The sequence below is a fragment of the Lytechinus pictus genome, chromosome 8, assembly GCF_037042905.1.
Source record: "Lytechinus pictus isolate F3 Inbred chromosome 8, Lp3.0, whole genome shotgun sequence".
NCBI classification, from domain to species: Eukaryota; Metazoa; Echinodermata; class Echinoidea; order Temnopleuroida; family Toxopneustidae; genus Lytechinus; species Lytechinus pictus.
This window is the reverse complement of record NC_087252.1, coordinates 28952252-28973047: the sequence shown is the minus strand read 5'-3', so window position 1 is coordinate 28973047 and position 20796 is coordinate 28952252. Positions and strand designations below refer to the sequence as shown.

The 20796-nt window shown below is 40.7% G+C and overlaps 1 protein-coding gene across 1 annotated transcript in view; it reads right to left on the bottom strand.

The window, feature by feature from the left end:
- Positions 1 to 20796, bottom strand: part of LOC129266573 (uncharacterized) — a 49218-nt gene that overhangs the window by 4921 nt on the left and 23501 nt on the right. Inside the window, exons 16-27 of the mRNA XM_064104191.1 lie at positions 19828 to 20015; positions 19200 to 19348; positions 17733 to 17869; positions 17003 to 17110; positions 15835 to 15993; positions 14228 to 14424; positions 5498 to 13455; positions 4297 to 4584; positions 3581 to 3714; positions 2694 to 2857; positions 1612 to 1698; positions 642 to 771 (exon numbers count right to left, since the gene is read on the bottom strand). Coding sequence (XP_063960261.1) covers positions 642 to 771; positions 1612 to 1698; positions 2694 to 2857; positions 3581 to 3714; positions 4297 to 4584; positions 5498 to 13455; positions 14228 to 14424; positions 15835 to 15993; positions 17003 to 17110; positions 17733 to 17869; positions 19200 to 19348; positions 19828 to 20015 — 9699 coding nt within the window. The remainder of the gene's footprint in view (positions 1 to 641; positions 772 to 1611; positions 1699 to 2693; positions 2858 to 3580; positions 3715 to 4296; positions 4585 to 5497; positions 13456 to 14227; positions 14425 to 15834; positions 15994 to 17002; positions 17111 to 17732; positions 17870 to 19199; positions 19349 to 19827; positions 20016 to 20796) is intronic.

Sequence of the window (20796 nt, the reverse complement as noted above, 5' to 3'; positions counted from 1 at the left end):
AGCACCAGCAGTACAGGTATCCATCAAAAGCTAAGTTTTCTTTTATGACTCCAGTTTATATGAATGATCAATGTCGTAAGATATTGTTAACCCTCTATATTGGGATCACAATCACAATGTTCACAAACAAGACAGTTTGGGTGTTTGGAAAAAACTACACTCCTTCTCCTGCTGTTCAAGGTCTGAAGCAATAAGACTTCACTCACAAGCTGCAATTGAAGCGTGATTTTCATTCCGCTACCAATACATTAGAAGCCAATCAGGGTCCGATAACACAAAGGTTAGCGATTAATCATATGCTTGATTTTCACAATCGACTGTACATAGGAATCAATGCAATCTATCGTATATAAAAATGTTCTACGATGATTGCCCAGCTTTCTCTTACGGGCCCCTGGGGGCCCAGCTTAACGCACACTTTAACGCCTTGGACGAATACCCTTTTTTTGCCATTCGATTGTTCACCAGGGTACAAATAGTTTGAACAATAAAGATTCCTGGATTATCAAAAATCACAAAAAATTGACATATTTACATGACCCACCAGTGATCACACATAATGACAGAGCTGACTCGGTGAAATGTTGGAAAAGTTTGAATACTTTATGGAATTGCGACACTGTGATTAGAGGTGTGCTTACCTTGCTCTCGTAATATTTCTCTCTCTTATCGGTAAGAATTGACCTGATGACTGTACCGCTGTACTCAATCACCATCTCCCCGGCCTCGATGGGGCGGCGACAATATAGACCACGCCCATGGATACCAGACCTGTTTTGGGACAGGTAAATGATATTGAGAATATGAAATTAAGAGGTCAGATAAGGATGTATGAAACCTAGCTTGTAAATGTAGCTGCATGTTTCAAAGGGTTACTGTCTACCTTAATTGATCTCCGCAAAAATCATGAGACTACCGAAAGATAATGGAAAGACTAATAATAACTTTGAAAGTTCACTAAAAGACTGCTGAAAGACCATCAAAAGACCATTTTCCTGTAAGACTGCTGAAAGACTGTTTTGAACCATTTCAAAAAGTTTTGGAGATCATGAAAACCACTGAAAGAACCATCAGGAATCGTGAAAGACCTCAGAGATCTTTGAAAGTTCGTAGAAAGAGCTTTGAAAGATCACGCAAGTTTCATGGTCTTACAACAGTCTTTCAGAGGTCTTGCTCTCTGTGGAATGGGGGTTGCGACTGTGTTTGCATCATGGCCCTAGGAAGCAGGGATGCCGAAGCACTCCCAAGATTTACCTTGGGGGTGCTCTGTGTATTATTCTCCATTAGCGGCATCCCCTGGAATACTGGTTGGTATGCTAAATAGCAGAAATAAAACCAAACTCACCTTCATTTTATAACAAAACCCTTTTCTCTTTTTTTTTTTTTTTTTGGCTTGTCAAATTTGTCCTGGACCAAAATGACCTACAGTTTGGAGCAAAATCCTTTTTTGGGGTTTGTCAAATTCAAACCAACACCCCTGTGAAATCAATCATTTCCAGGGCACTGGAAAGCATACCTTGGACCTCTCTGCTTAATACACAGAAGCTATCCTAGGCTATTTATTGTAAATATGCTGGCATTCAACCACAAGTATATTCTCTTATAATTTACCTGTATACACCGACGGCTTCCTTAGCTGTTTGCTTCAGATGTCTGAACCTCATCGCCATGGGCAGATCCTGAAGGCTAGTCGCTCTCCTAATATCAAAATATAAATCAAATTTAAAGGTCAAGTCCCCCAAGGAAAAATATTGATTTGAATAGAGAAAAATCAAACTAGCATAATGGTGAAAATTTCATCAAAATCGGATGTAAAATGAGAAAGTTATGGCATTTTAAAGTTTCGCTTATTTTTCACAGAACAGTGATATGCACAACTCAGTGTCATGCAAATGAGTCAGTCGATGATGTCCATCACTCACTATTTCTTTTGTTTTTTATTGTTTGAATTATACAATATTTCATTTCTAACAGATTTGACAATAAGGACCAACTTGACTGAACCATATAATATTAAACAATGCTAATCCCACATGTTCAGGGAGGAATTAATCATTGTTTCACGTGACAAAGAGGAGAAAATCAAAATATTTCATACTTTAAAAAATAAAATAAAAAAGAAATAGTGAGTGGTTGCATCATCAGTCTCCTTATTTGCATACCGACCAGGATGTGCATAAAACTGTTTTGTGAAATTAAGTGAAACTTTAAAATGTCATTACTCTCTTATTTTACATCCAATTTTGATGAAATTTTCAGTGTTATTCTTGTTGAATTTTTCTCTTTTTATTCAAATCAACTTTTTGTTGGGGCGGACTTGTCCTTTAAAGGGAATATTGCACCTTGTGAGCAGCTGATTTGAAAAAATTCTCAAACTATTAAAGATGAAACACATGTATGAGTGCATGTATTTGTCCTCAAAAACCCTGAGACACAGCACAATAAAGGATGAAAACGATAATTTAGACACAAGTAGCAATTTATTTTCCTGATTTTGATAACCGTGCATTTGATGAAGAGTTACAACTACAGTGACTTTGCTATCATGGCAACTACCATGGTAACAGGGCTCAGCAGCCAATCAAAATCAAGGTTTCCACGGTATCCCTTCCGAAAAAGGGGGTCATCAAAGTAGCGCGTCCCCGTACCACCGATGTACGTGAGTGCCCCCCTCTGACTTTATCTAAATTTACCTCGATGATTTATGCTGGATGTCGGAGGACTCGTCCTGCTGCTCAACCTCACTGAAGATCGGTCGGTTACGATGATGAGAAGCGAGGAAGTTAAAGATGTCAAAGGTCGAGGTTCGCTTGAAGACCTCTGCCCTGGCACAGCCATGGGGGTTAACTGGAGGCTCCTGGTAGAAGAAAAAAAAATGTTACAATGATAAGGTACATTGATAAGAGTGCATATGTCATTAAATAAAAGGGAATGTAGAATGTGTTAAATAAAAAAAGGTAAGAACTGCTTCAATACTATGCATGTGTCATTTTATTTCATTTTACATGTATATTTTATCCAATTGTTCTGGCTCATCTTTTCTTCTCTGGAGCTTGTCTTATTTTTATTTCTTTTCTTTCCTATCTTCTCACTTTCCCTTTTCTTTCCTATCTTCTCACTTTCCCTTTTCTTCCCTTTTACCTTGCTTCCTGACTTCTCTTTACTTGCCCTTTTTCCCAGTCTATTATTCCAGTAATTTGCCAATTCGTCTACTGCAAAATCACCACATGGTCTACTTTCAGTTGGTCTAATATCCATTTCATTTTCATCCATTTTGCACAATTAATATCTAGTCCAATTACACGAAATAGTATGTCGACTTATGGCTATTGGACTAACTGATGGTAGACCAAATGATAAAAGATGAGTTTGCAATTGGACGAATTGGAAATAAACCATTATTCAAACTTTGTGTTCTTCATTTGTATTACTGTCTTTTCCTGTATCAGAATACCTGGCCTGCACAGCTGATCAACATGATAGATAATGCACCCCCCCCCCCCGGGGCTAGATAGTGTGAAGTGTGCTTTGAAACTGTTTGAAATACCATGTACTTTTGGGGGAATCCCCCGTTACTCACATCATCTTCTGGTGTTTCCTCGTGCTTGTGGAACTTGAACTTGTAATTATGGCAGTTCCCTGCTCCATACAGCTGCTCAAGGAGATAGATAATGGCTTCGTGTGTGATACCAAGCACCTTCATTCCTTTCACACCTAGAGAGAGAGAGAGAGAGTGAGGGGGGGGGGAGAGGAGAAATAATGATAGTCAAGGAGAGAAGAGTTGGAAATGCATATCAGGAATCTGTACCCCATCCCCTTCCCCACTAAAAAACCAAACCCAAACATACTTGCATCTTCTGAAATTATGTGCTTAATTTCTGAGGAGCTGAGAAACTTCAAAATTTTGCTCACATTGCATGCTTCTTACATTTACTATGTTGTTTCCTCATTAGCTTAGAAAACTTATCATTCCCAAAATATTACGAATGATTTAGGTGTAAAATGAGCTGATAAATTGAATTTGAAAGATGAAAGATTTGTGTATCATCTGACGCTCCAAAGTTAAACTGTAACTTTAAGCTTAGCAATGAATAGCAACTATGAAAGAACACTTCTGATTGGCTCCTGGTCCGTATTTTGAATTAAATGTGCATGTAACATTGATCTTAATTGGTCAGTCCATTTAGAGATTGATTGGAGCCCAGAGTTTAAATTAAAACCAGAGTTCAGTATATAGGCCATTGAGTTTTGAGTGAGTGAGTGCCATATGTTTTATGCTACAACAGCTTGACTTACCATCAAAGGACAAATGTTTCCTCCTTGTATTAGTGCGTAGCTCGCCAACCCTCTCCACCACCCGGCCCCACGCCTCCTCCATCGTCTCAGCCCTCGTCTCGAACCCATCGTCGCTCCGTATCTCAAACATCAGATGAGGTCGGTTGGACGGCCTGCGGGGCGTGGTACTGGGGCCACGCCTCTTCTCCTGCTCCATCAAGGTGAGGAGTAGGGAGGGGCTATCATCATGGTAATCGGGCTGGCCGAGGTTTGGCATGGCAGCGAGGAATGCATCTTCACCCGACAGTCCTATCGGAGGAAATGAGGGATGAAACGTTTGTTTGGCTTTTTAGGTTCAGTGTATAGGTAAAATAGTTTACTACATGATTTTTCATGTGAGAAATTACACAACAGCCCAAAGTGCGCATGAGCAGTCAATTACATTTTGCAAATGGTGGTCCTGCAGTATTTGGTAAATTTGATGCAATAAAATTAAATTCTCTTTTCCTTTTTTTCTTGCCAAAAGAAACATATAAAGTCAAACTTGTATATTTAGTAAAGACTGCATGAAAAGAGATTTTCATTACATGCAGGCAGTCTTTATGAACAGGTTCCTGCCATAGTTTCAATGGGGGATACTATTCCGAGGAAATCCAACCTATGGTCTTTATAAACAGGCGTCCTGATGAAAAGGTGATCTCTCTAAAGCAGCTTTGACTGCACATGCAATTCATTAAAGAATAAAAATTGAAAAAAGGGTCCATCCTTTAAAATGTCAATATAATTTCTATAATATTGTCCTGAACTGCAGGTATTCACGCATTCCAATTCTAAGGTGAATTCAGCAGAAAGTGTAAGATTTCTAAAGGGGTAGATTTACTGATTTATTTGCAGCAGAGGGGGCCGCTGTTTATGCAATAGAGATGACATCTTTGCATTTTTTTTCAAGATGAGGCTTTACACAAAACGTATCGATTATCAACCTGTTAAGACTGTAAATAAAGGTTATAATAATAATATGGCAGCAATGGCTACAGACTTTCCGGAAATGATTAGAAAAAAGGGTTACCAACCTACTGATATAATTTACAAGATTGTCTATTTCTCCTGTTTACACATCAAATCTTTACAATCTGTGTAAATTACAGTAATCTATGCTGTATGTATGACCTAATGGCTTAATAAATCCACAGGGTATGAAATATGATCTGGGATTACTCACCAGCGAAAGGATCAAGATTGGTGGTGGAATTCCAACTTGACGAAGCATCAGAACCTTTGGATTTCTTCTTGGACATCTTGATCGCAGACTTGCTGCTTCTGGGTTCGTCCACACCGAAGGTCGGGTTCTTGACACGTGCCCTTGACGAGTTGGTTGGATTCTTCATCCTGATAGGTGACTTGACCGGTGGTGGTTTGACCAAATACAACTTGACAGGCGGCGATTTGGCCAGTGGGGATTTGACAGGAGACGGACTATGGACATTGTTTGGTGTATCCTCGTTTTCATCGTCTTCATTCTTCAAATTGCCGTAGGAATCGAACCAGACCTTGACCTGATGAGGGGTTTTCCGTCTCTTGCTGGCTCCACCAGGCTTCTGTCTCGCGTACAAGTGCTCAATATGGAATGGAGATGATTCACTATAACTATCGAGTTGAACTACTGCAGGCTGTTGTGGGAAAGGTTGAGAAAGTGAGGTGATGAGCCCTGAGATGGAGTTGTCCAATGGGGAGGTTGGCACGAGAGGACTGACTGGAATGATACGAGGGGGACTGGGTGTGAGTGAGGAAGCACTTGGCGTCATCTGGCCCATGGATGACTGAACCCCAGCCTGCTGGATGATCGTCTGTAAGGTCTGGAGGGTTGGAGATGCCATGATGGCTGGATGCGTTTGGTTGATGAATGGTGTCACTTCTGGACTGACCGCACCTCTATGTGGCATACCAAGGTTTTGGAGCAGACCTGTCTGTGGGTAGGACTGTTGCATCATTCCTGATAAAACACTGGCTTGCTGCATCTGAGCACCCTGATATGACCTTTGAAGGATAGAAAGGTATTGTTCTTGAGCGGAACTGGTAAGAGTACTAGAAGCAGCTGTAGAGGTGATCACCGATAGGACATCAGCAGATCCTGAAGTGCTAACAGTGGTCGTTGCCACTACTGTTGCTCGGGGTCCATGTTGGAAACCTTGAGAAGTTGGCATTCCATGAGATGAAAGCACACTAGAAGCAGCGTTGGGCAGGTTGTTGGACATTGGTTGCCCAGTCATTGACATGGGCTGTCCAGCAACATTCGCAACACTACCTTGTATCTTCTGTGGAAACGAGGATTGCAAACTGGCACTTGCTTGCTGTGAAACACCCGGACCATTGACTAATTTGGCATCAGCACTAGATTTCAGAGTATAGCCCTCCCACACAACTGGACTACTTCTTGAGAATGGTCCCCTTGTCCTTGCCTGTCTGGTGTTGTTATGCTGCACACCAGGGATACGGTTTAAATTTGGTCCCCGGAACCTTGGGCCCACTGCAGGATTCCTGACACTTCTTGGAAAATTCCCATAGATGACTTCATTTGTAGTAACGTCTTTGCCAATGATCATCTTCTTTGTTCCTGTATTGGACTTTGTCTGAACATGGAAGATCTTCTGATTATTGTTGGGCAGGTCAGAAGCTCCCTGTGTGGATTTGCTGAATATATCCCATGGTGTCTGGACAGGCAACTTAGGCTGAGGTGATTTAGCTTCAATGGACAGAACTTTTGGTGGTGGTGGTGGATCATTGGATATGCTCTCATCATCTTCCGTTGACTCAACATCACTGCAAGTCATAACATCAGAAATGGCTCCTGTCACAGGATCTATCTTCACAGAGATTCTCACCTTTTTTTTCGAATGTTGGTTCTTCTTCGGAGACTCACTGGAGAAATCTACTTCCTTTGACTGCTCTGGCTCTGCAGTCAATGCAACTTTCCCTTGTATCACTGCTGCCTCGTCTGGCATGGCAATGTCTTGCTTGGATGCACCAATGTGCATACCCTCCATTCCATCTCCAGGGGTTCCAAGAGTAACCACAGACTCTTTATTGGAATTTATTTCTCTTTCTTGGGTGATAAGATCAGAGTTGCTGTCCATTTCTCTTTCACCCTCTATAGGCTGCTCTCCAGGTTTTAACCTCTTTGCAGAGCTTCTTGTCCTCAATCTTGGAAACTGCTCCTCTGATTCTTGTTGTTCCTCATCAGATGTACTTGTTAATTCACTTCTTGTTCTCTTCTTGCTGTCATCATCACCACATTCATTAGGATCAAGAATTTCATCCTTTTCTGTTGGCTGATCCGAGAGCATCGTGCGTTTCCTTTTAGGCATGGCTTCACCTCCAGGTTCTCCCTCTTCAGACACTTCTCTATCACCACAAGAACTGTCTCTACCGCGTTTTCTAGCTTCACTTTGTTCAATCGAAAGACCTTGTTCTTTATCATTGTATTCAGACTTCCTTGGTCTCCCTCTTCCTCTGTTGTTTTGGACTTCATTCTTGTTTTGAACTACTGGAGTGGGATACTTTCTTGGCCTTCCTCTTCCTCTCTTCTGAACGATCTCTGTTTCTTGCTCGTCATCATCGTCCTCAAGCTCTGCTGCAATGATTTCCTTTATTCTCGAACTTGACTTCCTGGAGAGTCCCCTTGTTCTCATTGGTCTCCCTTCAACCTCTTCAGCCTCGATATGATTCAGTGTCCCGCATTCCTTTTCAGGGCTCCACATTGAATCAATGGATTTCTTTGGACGTTCTCTCCTGCCTTTGACAGCCTCATTCTCCTTCTCCTCCTGATCACCAACAAACTCATCTTGCTGACTGACAAGATAGGACTTTTTTCTTTGGTTTGATCTTGGGCTTTTTAGAATTTCATCTGAGGACAGCCGTCTTTTACCATCATTACCATCACCATACTTCCTGATAACAGTTTTTTCATCTTGTCCTTCCAGAAATTCTTGATCAGGGATAGTATTCCCTTCTTGTGAAAACACCTGGTTGTCTGTATCCCCGCTGTCAGCAATTCTCAGTAATCTTGAAGAAGTAGTTCGCATGGGATACTTTTTTCTGCCTCTGTGACCAACATCCAGAACATCTAATTTTGAGGACGAATCGTCACTTTCCACAACATCTGAAGAACTGTGACGCGTCCTTCGTTTCATCTGATCAGGGTTTTTGAGGGAACCCGCTAAATGCGAGTCGTCTCCATTTGGCAGCACATGGTGAAACCTTTCAGAGGAGAGATCAAGGCCTGCGAGCCTGCTGCTTCTCCTTTTCTTAGTCTCATCAGTCTTCTCTTCAGGAATTAAATCTTTATCTAACATATCATCTACTACCTTCCCCAGAGATTTTTGCTTTGTTTCCATGAAAGACTTGAAAGCATTAGCGAATTTAGGGCTGTCAAACTTCTTAAAGAGATGTCTTGATGTGGTAGGAGACACAATATTTTCAGTCTTATTTGACTCATTCTTGACAGGATCACTTTCTTTAGCATCTTTGTGACATCTATAGTTAAGATCAGAAGCAAATGCAGACAGAATAGGTTCCCTTTCCTGTGTTCTAGGACTCTTCCGATTATTGTTGTTTTTCTTTCCCAGTGAATTTGACAAAGATGATGCAAGTGCCTTGAAGATAGACTTGTGTTCTGGGTCTGAGCTAAGGCGTCTTGGAGGTGTTCTAATGACAGCCACCACTGGTTTGGTACCATCTGGGACATTCTGTGACAATGATCTCTGGGATGCAACAATCCCCATGATATCTTCTTCCCCTACCCCCTGCATTATTAATTCTTCTGTCAAGTTTTTAGAATTGAGACCAACTTCAGGGACTTCGGCTTTGCCTTCAATGCTGTGGTTCAGTGAGAGCTCTTGGTTTTCATAATGCCCTTCGTCCTCAATATTGATTCCTTCATTTTCAGATTGTACAAATCGGGCAGCTGCAGATGTCTCTGATGAATCACCTGTTTCCTTTTGGTCTGTCTTGTGTTGAGTATGGTCTTCTAACATTCTTTCTTCATGCTTGACAGGATTAGAAGCTGAAACACCACTATCACCATCGAATGGCATTTCCATAATATGACCAGTACTGATATGAGTTTGCCCATCTCCCACTACTTTCTCATTTTGTTCTGCTGATGCCATTGGCAAACATGTATTATCCTCATTTACAAGTGATGTTGGAGATTGTTCAGGAATGCAACCAGAATCAAGTTCCCTCAATGGTTCTCTAAGATCTGCCACTTTAGAGTCTACATTTGTAACATCGCTCACATTCTCTTCTTGTAAATGATCTTGTCTTGTGTCCTTTGGAAGTTCATGGTAAACATCAGTTGGTGTATCAACTTCAGGTCTAGTTGTGTCTTCCTGTAAGGTGTGAGATGGTGACTGAGAACTTGTCAAGTCTCCAAGTCTTGGATCAGGTTCTTCTAATCTCTGGATGGGTTCAACCTCCTCATCACTGCTCACATCTTGTACCTCATGACAGACATCTTCAGGGATTGATAAACTGTCATCATCAAGAAACCCTGTCAAAACATTGTCAGAACTGTCAGGTAGAGATTCTTTGGGTGTGTTTTCATCTTGGACAGGCAGATGAGTAGCTGGTGAACATGCTGGATATGAATCTTGACCCTCGATACCATTGGATTGGTCCAAAACATCTGCGCTGCTCGTTGAGTTGGAAGATATTGATACACCAGCACTAAGTTTAGTAGAAGGCTGTGTTGGTGTATCTGACACAGTGGCACTTTCCCCAGGACAATCAATTACTGTGTATGCATTGTTACTGATGGTGCTGCTAGTCGGAGTGACTGACGTGGCATCAGTTTCAACTGCTGCAGGAGACTGAGTTTGGGAATCTTGCACAAAGGTTTCTTCTCCTGAATGAGGAGTAAAGGCATCTGTTTGTTCAGTGAGAGCGCTGTTAGTGGGAGCATCTACAGTAACCTCAGTTTCCAGTTCTGTTAAACTTTGAGCTGGTTTAGGAGATTGAGATGGCATGTCTTCTACAGTGCTTTCTTCAGGATAATGGGTAAGGATATCATCCTGTTTACTGCATGTGCTGCTTATGGAGGTGGCTTCCATGACATCTGTTTCAAGTTCTGCAGGAGATTGAGTTGGTACAGGAGATACAGAACCACTTTCTCCAGGATACTGCATATGGATATCTGCCAGCTCATTGAGGGTGCTACTAGTGGATGTGACTGCCATGACACCATTGTCATCTGCTCCAGGAGATTGAGTTGAAACAGGAGATAGAAGAAGGGGATCTTGTACAAATGTTCCGCTTAATGGAAGGGTATCTGCCGGTTCAGTGAGGGTGCCGCCAGTGGAGGTGCCTACAATGAGGTCACTATCATGTTCTGCATGAGACTGTGCTGGTATGGGAGATTTAGTTTGTAAATCATCTAATATAGCTATTTCTTCAGTACTTTCAGTATGGATATCTCCTTGTTTGCTGACGGTGCTGCGGCAGGAATCTTGATCGACTACCATGGCATCAGTATCAAGTTCTACAGAAGATGGAGTAGACATATCTTCTGCATTTGGTTCAGTAGCAGCTGCTATGCCCTCACAAAGGGCGACTGAGGAATCATCTACAATATTCCTTTCTATGTGTTGCATTTGTTCTTCTCCAGACATTTTTACTAACTTTTCATCTTTACCACTAGAACCACAATTCTCTGCTACCGAGGAAAGTGGTGGAAAGTCATCTTCTCTTCGTACATCAATAGCATGTTCTTGCTCTTGGGAAACGTTTGCCACTTTTGTTTCTCCTCTGACTGGACTCTGTGACGGCTCCACTTCATCTACTGGTTGACATACCATATCATCTAATTTAGGCATGGACTGCTCCTCGTTAACTGCACCTATAGCTATTTTGTCACCAAATGAAACTATATCACCTTCATTATTCTGTTGCTGTACCGGAAGGGAGGTCTGTTCTATCAATATTGACTGTTCAGTTGGAGATTTTTCTCCTGAATAATCAACCAACCCTGCTTCCAATGTCTGGTCTTTGGAAGAAATTTGCAGTGATGACTGATTGGCATCTCCTAAAGGTATCTCTGCCTCATTCGTCTCTTCAGACCCATCGACCTCAGTCTGCACAGACGGAAGGTACATCTTTGACCCATGCCCATCTGCTTGGTCCTGAGCTCCATCTACACAATCTTTGTCAGTATCCCTTGGTTCTTCTGGCTTGGCAATAGTAATGATTGCGGAGTGGTCAGGTATATTATTGTCATCTTCACTTGTTTTGACTTCTTCAGGAGTCTCTTTGTTGATACTCAAGCTGGGGATGTTAGTCACAGCTTCATCATCTGTTAAGTTACCTTGAGGAGTAATTTCAATGTCCATGTGTTGTTGCTGCACACAGAATTCTGGGTTTTCTGGAACATCACATTTTCCTTCAGTGAGCTTGAGAGCCTCTTTCATTTGGCAGACACTCTCCTGTACATCAGTTTCTGTAAATGTTTGTTCATTTACAGAGGTGCTTTGTCTGGTTTCCGGATGGGCACTAACAGACATTTCTGAGGTTGCCTCCCTGACAGGTTCTTCACATGATGCTTCAGGTGCTACACTTGAAGTGGAACAAGCTTCCATTTTCTCTTGAGTTGTACAGGAAAAATGATCTATTTGGTCTATAGGGCCATCATCCTGGACAGTAGTTCCAACATCATTGGATTCATCTGCAAGATCCTTGGTGACTGGAATTTGTTCTGAATCACAGTTGGCAAGACCAGGAACATTTTCCTCTCTGGAAAGTTTTGAGTTATCACATTTTTCCTGTAAGTCCATGACCTCAGGACTTTCATCCCACGGTTGATCTCTTGAAGATGAGTCCTCACCACTTGGACTGATGGAGAGTGAAGGAAGTGCCAAAATTTCACTTGTTCCAGGATCACTTCCTGGTTGATCAGGTGCTTGGGGTACACTTTCTGACAAAACACCAGAAGTTTGAGGATTATCAAAAGAGTTCCTGCTGTTAGAACAAGGTGTTGTGCTCCTAGAGATTTCTGAGGTTTCTGAAGTGCCATCTTCAGACTCTGTATAGTTCTTTTCATGTTCTTCCAAAGGAAGTTTCACTAACTTCAACACGGGCACCTTCTTTGGGCTAATCAAAGGCGATTCTGGTCTTGTTACTTCAGACGGGTCATCTAATGGCACAGAGGTATGAGACGTCTCTGAAATATCAGAAACTTCTGGAGAATCTGATGTAACAACAGAGGATAGCTGCTTGTCCTTGATGTCCACTAACTTCACAAATGGCATCTTTTTGGGGCTGATTAATGGTGAATCAGGTCTTTTAACCTCTGCATGCTCATCCACAGTAACAGAAATGCTTGGATCACTTGACTTTTCAATATCATCATTTTCTCTTACATCAGCCAAAGTTTCAGTGTTCTCTAGATTGTGGTCAATGCTTCCCTCCACTCCTACTTCTTCAGGTTTTTCAACCATGTCCATGTTTACTTCAGGAGTATGCATATCTTCAGGAGCAGATTGCATATCTGACTCGGTAGTTTGAGGTGCTTCTACAAGAGGAGTACTGGTTTCTCCTTGCAGATCTTTAGCCGCGTCTGAAACTAAATCAACCATGTCCAAACTTGCAGAATCTCCTGGTGGAAGCAAGTCAGGTTTATCCTTTGGTAGGAGCTTTTCTCCAGCCTCAGATAACTCGCCCAGGTCTCCATCGGAGTTCAGACCATCAAGGTTGCCAAGATCAGCCATCATGTCCATGATGCCATCGCTGTCAAGACCAGAATTCAGATTCGCATCAAGGTTCAAGGAATCTAGGATACCATCATCCATCTCAAACAGTGAGGACGTTGCAGCCAGTGCATCCGCTGCGTTCTGGATCTCACTGACTGTCTGTGACCCTGCGAGAAGGGCCGCAACCTGATCAAGAGCCATTGCAGCTTCACTGCTCTCCTTTGTGGCTTCCATGAGAGCATCTGTGAGGAGGTCTGTATCATCCTCATCCTGTAAGGTGGACTTCCTGCTGAAGGGATAGCTGCCTGGGCTGTGTTCTGTGGTATGGTTGATCTCCTGAGGGGTCGTAGGGGAGGTCAATGGATTCACCTCAATGATGCGCATGGTATAGATACACCGCCTGCATGGATCCATTGTACTCCAGTACACTCTTGAACAGCTGGAAAGGAAGGGGGAAAAAATGAAACATCAAAACTTCCTTGTCCATATTACAGGACCTAGCATGAATAGGTGACCCTCCACCCCAAACCAACAATAAGTCCCTAGGGAAGGTCATCTGTTGATAGCGAAATAATTTGATCTTCAAAAAGCAAAAATCTAAAAAAGAACCTTTCTGAAAGAGAAATTCTTGTCCTCTATACTGTCAAAACTACAAGCTGTAAGTTAAACAGAAACAAGATACAACGGCTTTCTTTGACAAGAGATTTTGTGGACTGCTTGGAGGTTTCATTGAGATTGCAGTGTGTACATCTCATGCTTGAGTAAACCCTGAACTCCAAATGTTGTTGACTCCCGTAGTTTCTTCTGTATTTAATTCAGTATTTGTGTGGATTATTGTTGATCAATTTTATATCATCTAAAGATTAGGATGTGCTTTTTCAAACTAAAAGGAAATCTTCAAGTTCATTTTAGGTGACTTAATGTTGGTTTTAGGTATGTACAAAATACTTAATACAAGATACACAATAACTTAAACCCTCCTCCTTCATCATTATGCTATATTAAGTATTATTTCTTGTACTATGTGGGAATAATAAGCAAAGGGCTGACTTGTCATCTGGTCATCTGGCTTTTACAATTACACATTTTCTTCCAGAGCCATTTGCCACATATTTCTTATTCATACAACATTTGGGTGGTCATTTTATTGAATTCTATTTGAACTCATTTTGAGATTGTTACAACAACTGGCATTTATCTTTAATACTCACGCGAAATCCAAGGGGAAGAGATTGTTCTCAGTGTCTGACAGGAACCCCAGGTGACCTAGCGACTCCAGCGACCAGGATCCTATCATCACGTTGATGTTCTTGGTTTCAAGACCCTGTGAGAATGTCCTGTTGAGTTTCATGTTGTCTAGGCTGACGCACACTCGGCGCAGGACACCAAACAGGTCAGAACCCATGATCTGCACATCAGAAAGAACGGTTCCGTTAAGAAACATTAATTTACAGATTGAAATTTAAAAAGTTTTATTATTGCACTTCGCAGCCGAAAGGCTGAATTGTGTACAATTTACAGTTATATACAGCAGTACAACTGTTTAAAAACATTAAACATAACTCGATATACAGAGAGAACGTGCATACTAAAAGGAAAAGGTAAAGTATACAATTCCAAACACCGATTCCTTTTAGTTGTTACAAATAAGAGAGACAATTTTCCTCAAAATCAATAAATATCCTCCTGTTTGTTGACAGCTCAAATCAACATGCTGCTTGCCAGGCGCCATTAATGAAAATGAAGCTGATTTCTGTGAGTGTGAGGTGAATACAGCAGAGCTGCCAAGTTGTATTTTGCATTTTCAGTATTCTTATCCCCCAAAATCAGTATTTTGACAAAAAAATCAGTATTTTTACTGTGTGAGATAAATATTTTGTATTTTTCCCCAAAAAAGTGTATTTCATAATAAAATGCTTGGCGCACTCGCCCATCACGGCGCTCAAGCTGCATGCAAGCTAAAATGTGCACTGCTCTTGCAGATGAAAAAAACCAAACATTGAAACTTGTGTATACATGTATCTCACCCTGGTTTTTACAAAATGATTGAAAAAAAAAAAACAAGTTACCTGAAATTACATTGATCTAATAACCATATTTGTGTACGTTTTATGAAATAGAGTCATATAGAGATAATTTTTTTCGATAAAATTTCGATTTTGTAAAAAAAAAAAATTTTAATACAAAAAACATATTTTTTGAAGAAAAAACGTACTGCCGTATTTTGGTTGCAAAAACGTACTACTTGGCAGCTCTGATACAGCCACCCCCGTAGTCTGGGACTAAGTGGATTAATCACCTGGATGACTGATTTAATTTCTGATACTGCAAGGTCACTTTTCTAGCTGTCACCTTTCTATATTACAGCAAAAAAGGATAAAAAAGGCACAACTTCCAAGGCCAGTCAAAAGGGCATCCATGGCAATGACCAACGGTGGCCTCGAATGAATTTAAGCTCTGATTTTTCCCAATGTTTTACAAAGTGACTCAATAGAGTCACATACCCTGCACACAGCTAAGCATGTATGGGACAAGAGCTAAATTGTTGGCCAAGGAGATTTAGTTTGAATGTGAGAGCACATGACGAGCAGTCCGAGTCCTTCACGGTGCACATTTTTTTCCATACTATTCTTCCTCATATGGAAAGAGTCTGAAGCTCACAATGAATATCGTCATATTTCATTTATTCGGTTTAAAACATAGATACATGATACAAAGGTCTAAGGACCAAACTGAACAGGTCAACAATAATTACTACATAATCGTAGATGACAATTAATAGCAACAACCAAAACAGACTACAGTGATGGGTACTTACTGCTTTATCAATCTTATCAGCATGTTGGAAGCAATAGACCTTCTTGTCTTCCTGGAACATGGCGTTCCTGGATCTGGCACACATGAAATGAAAGTTTGCTGGACACCCCCTACTGCAGCATCCAACCGTTGCTCCTAAGTTATTGCACACTTCACATCTCTGCCAAAGACACAGAAAAAACAAGAGTCAATGATTATAGAAGGAACGAAGTGTGCACCTTGGGATATTTGATGAATAACAGCCCTGCCTTTTGTAAAATAGACCCATCATCATAACCACAATCATCATCATTATATCAAGATCATCATCATCGTCATCAACACCATCTTTATCATCAACACCGTTAACGACATCATTATTGCAATCAACTTTGTTATCAAAATAATCATCCTCATCACCATCATCATCAAAATCTTTACCATTATCATCACAATCATCATTACTATCATCATCACCATTGTTATCATCATCAACAATGTTCATCATGATCATCATCTTCATCATCAGTATCATCATTATCGTCATCATCATTGTAACCAACAAAACCATATTTTATCATCATCATCACCATTGTTCATTTTTATTATCATTTGTTTGGCGTCACCTGTGCCTGGGAGGCGAAAAGCGAACTGAATCACTATGACCCGCAGGTCTCTCCTCCCGATATAACTGATTGGGGGGAATGCAGGTGGACCACTACACCGGGGTTTCCCCCTACTCTTATACGAATAGTGCAGTGGGTTCTTAACGTGCAAAGGTGGTGACTCTCCTCTACACGGGGCCTTCATTTTACGTCCTATCCGAGGGACAGTGTTTTCCATTGCAGCATAGCCTGCATCTATGAAACATGGGAGAGACGTTTACACACAACGCACTGACTTCAGTCATCCACCCGGGGTGGACTCGAACCCACGATCTTTGGTTCGACGGGCAGACGCGTTACTGACTGAGCCAACACCGCTCTCTTCATCATGATCATCACCACCATCTTCATCATCATCATCATCATCATCACAATCATCATCACCATCACCACCATTGTTCATGATCATGATCATCATCAACATTGTAATCAAGAACATGATATGTTTAATCATCAATATTGTAAACAGCATCATCATGACCATCAGGAAACATCAGCCGGGATGTGAATGTTTGTACTTCTTACCATCATTCTCCCTCTTGAGATGGCCGCATGTACGTTGATCAAAGATCCGTCCACCTCTTCAAAGACCTCGGCAGACCATAAGGCACAGTTTATATGGATCCATTCATCCTGTACAAACAAAGGATAGTATAGTAGTACTAAATGTGTGGAGGAGGAGGAGAAAAAGAAGAAAAAGAAGAAAAAGAAGAAGATGAAGAAGACAAAGAAGGAGAAGAAAAAGAAGGAGGAGAAGGAGGAAAAGAGGGAAAGAAGATGATGAAGAAGTAGAAGTAGTAGGAGTAGTAGTAGTAGTAGTAGTAGTAGTAGTAGTAGTAGTAGTAGTAGTAGTAGTAGTAGTAGTAGTAGTAGTAGTAGTAGTAGTAGTAGTAGTAGTAGTAGCAGCAGTAGTAGTAGTAGTAGCAGTAGTTGTAGTAATAGTGTAGTAGTAATAGTAGTAGAAATAGGATATAAAAGTATTGGCTGCAGGAGCAGCAGTAATAATAGTACAAGCATAGTAGAAGTAGAAGTTGTAGTGGCAATAGTAAAACTAGTAGACTAATTGTCATCATTACCACAGTACAGAAATCGTCCAGCACTGTTAGTCTCATCATCACCCATCACCTCACGGAGACAGCATCTTCTACCAGGACCATTCATCCATAAGATGAACCAACGCCCCATTTATGGCAGAGTCATAACGACTACATCATGACAACTCAACATATGACATTTTGATTGTTGTAATTATTACCTGACCGCAGTACAGCAATCGTCCAGCATTGTTAGGGTCGTCATCACCCATCACCCCACAGAGACAGCATCTTCTAGGGTCAGAGACGTCCTCGATACCAGGAATATGAGAATCATCTTCCGAGCATCCATCACCGCCTGGACAGAACAAACGGTCAAGAAAAGAATCATTAAAGGGGAATCCAACCCAAATAAAAACTTGTTTTTATAAGAAAAAGAAAAATCAGACAAGTTGATGGGTGAAAGTTTGAACAATATTGGACAAACAACAAGAAAGTTATGAATTTTTAAAAGTTGTAAATATTGGTAATCACTATACCCATGGAGACTTCAAATTGGCTGCATATGGGATGTCATAGTGATGTAAGGCAAGGACTACTCTTCCATGTACTCCAATACATATTATGGCTAAAATGTTGTTTTTCCCAAAAGTTTTATTTCAAATTATATTTTTTTTTCATGAGGACATAAAACAATATACTACCTGGATTATATTTAGATTATTGCCCCAGGGGAAGGGGTACTTAGGAGAAAACCACAAATCCCTGATTATAAAGTACATGGCCTATGGGAAAGTTGTCCTTGCCCCTTGTCATAATTTACTTACCCAGTTGCCAATTTGAAATCTACATACTATTAGTGATCTCAATTTTAAAGCAGCTATAACTTTCTGATTGCTTGTCCGATTTCTTTCAAACTTTCGCCATTCTGTTTAATTTATTTTTCTCCTTCCCAACACAACATTTTATGGCCAAGGCTAGATTCCCCTTTAAAGGCTATTGATACAGTACAAAGGGTCAAGAATAGAATCATAAAAAGTTATTGATAGAGTACAAAGGGTTGAGAATAGAACCATTAACAGCTATCGATACAGGACAAAGGGTTAAGAATAGAACCATTAACAGCTATCGATATAGAACAAACGGTCAAGAAGAAAATCATAAAAGGCCATCGATACAGGACAAAGGTTAAGAATAGAATCATTAAAGGTTATAGATACAGTACAAAGGGTCAAGAATAAATTATTTACGGCTATCGATAGAGTACGAAGGGTTGAGAATTTGAACTATTAACGGCTATCGATACAGGACAACGAGTCAAGATCTTGGGCAATTCTTGATGAGTATATGAATATAAGAATGGCCTTAACCCATGCTATTTCATTTGAAGTAAATCAAGAAAAAAAAGAGAAGATTTTTAAGGTCCTCCGATGAGGATTTCGTTTAGTTTCCATCCAGTTCAGGCGCTCTCTGGGTAGAATACCTGGACGAAAATCACCCACAAGATAGGCTCATGTGTTAGCAATAATATTCTATGAGCAACTCAATTTGACCAAGAAATTGATTTGGGTCACTCATATTCACATACTAAATTCCTTCTTTGGTAATTTTGACAATATTTTTGCTTTTGTGAAATAAGTTTTCATGATAGTAACTTCTTTTTGTTAAAGTGGGGCAGGAAAGCTTACCAATGATGGAATGTCGCCTCCTTGGAGTTGGAAGTTTCTTGAATGGCGAGGGCTGAGCGGTGATAGACGGCATCAAGGCTCTATATCTCCATTGAGCGTATTCATGGTCCTTGTGAGGGGGCTCCACTGCCACCTGGTGTACACCATTCCTGGGGGGGAAATCACAAAATTGATATTAAAAAAATAATTGGAAAAGTAATATTCGACAGACGTATTCGCCCGTATTTTGAACTTGGGTTTAATTCAAATTCTGGTCTACAGTCGTGATTGAATTATGGATAGCCAATTGTGACAGGTTTGACAGCTCATATGACAAGCATATCATTACCAACTGACAGGGAATTATTACTGAAATAGTTTTCGTAATCATTACAACATAAGAAGACACCCTAGCTTAAACAATACCAAATGTCAATATGAAAATAGATCTTCTTTTAGGAGCCCTTTTGAATCATACCTACGGGGAAAAAAAAAATATATCAACAGGTGCATAGAGAGTGAGCGAAATACAAATAATATGCCTATCCCTTCCCAATATTCATGAAATCTAGGGCAATACGGTTTTGTAAATGACCAACTCAAATGTCTGATACAGATAATAAATACAATACGACGACATCAAACTCACTCTTTGTACCCCTCCTCGCCGTTCCAGATCCTCGTCTCGTCAACGCTGAACCACGGGAACATCTGGGTCATGATCTTGAGAAACGCACCCTTGGCGATCACGTTGGACTTTGAAAGCCCGGGGATCAGGTCCGTTTCCTGGTTGAATGAAGCCTGGAAGATTGTCACGCAGTCCTTACAGAACTTCTCCTGCAAGTTAAATTCAATTAAAAAAAAAAAAATGAAATTTTCACAATCGACAGTACTTTAACGAAAGGTCCTGGATGTAGCTCACGCCATCTACTCGGGTGACCCAATAAATTCCTGTAGGTTGAAGGTAAGAAATTTATACAGCATAAGGAATAAAATAAGTAGCAAGGTTAACTATGATTTCTCCTCAAAATGTAAGGGATTGAGAACGAGGTCCAAAAGTGGATGCAAATAAACTAGCACTAGCTACGGTGTAAGAGATGTTGTTGGGTCACACATCTCTGCACGAGTAAAATTTCTCGTTCAGTGCACAAAGTGAATGGTAAATTCATGCGAGCGCTACATACAGGAATTTTAATAATCATCATACAACCATATTGCACTGTCATTATCTCAAGTCGTAGACACACATGCTCTGAGGGCCCAAGAACTCACAGTAGGTTGAATGGTACAGTATTCTTTCCTGGGGGCCATTTCATAAAGCTGTTTGTAAGTTGAGAACGACTGGTGAACCTTTCTTCTAAGCTAAACAACCGCCAATGGCAATTTTGGTGCATACTATTTGCCACAAGAAAGGATCACCAGTTGTTCTTAAAGTCGCTCTTAACTTACAAACAGCTTTATGAAACACCCACCCAAAATGAATGTAATCCTTTAAAACAACTGTAAAACAGAAAAGCTAAGAGGCTTGAATAGTCAGAGAGATGAGAGAAGGCTGGAATGAATAAGTGAATAGATTTCTAGAACAGGAGAGAGGACTCAGGCAGATTGAATATCCTTC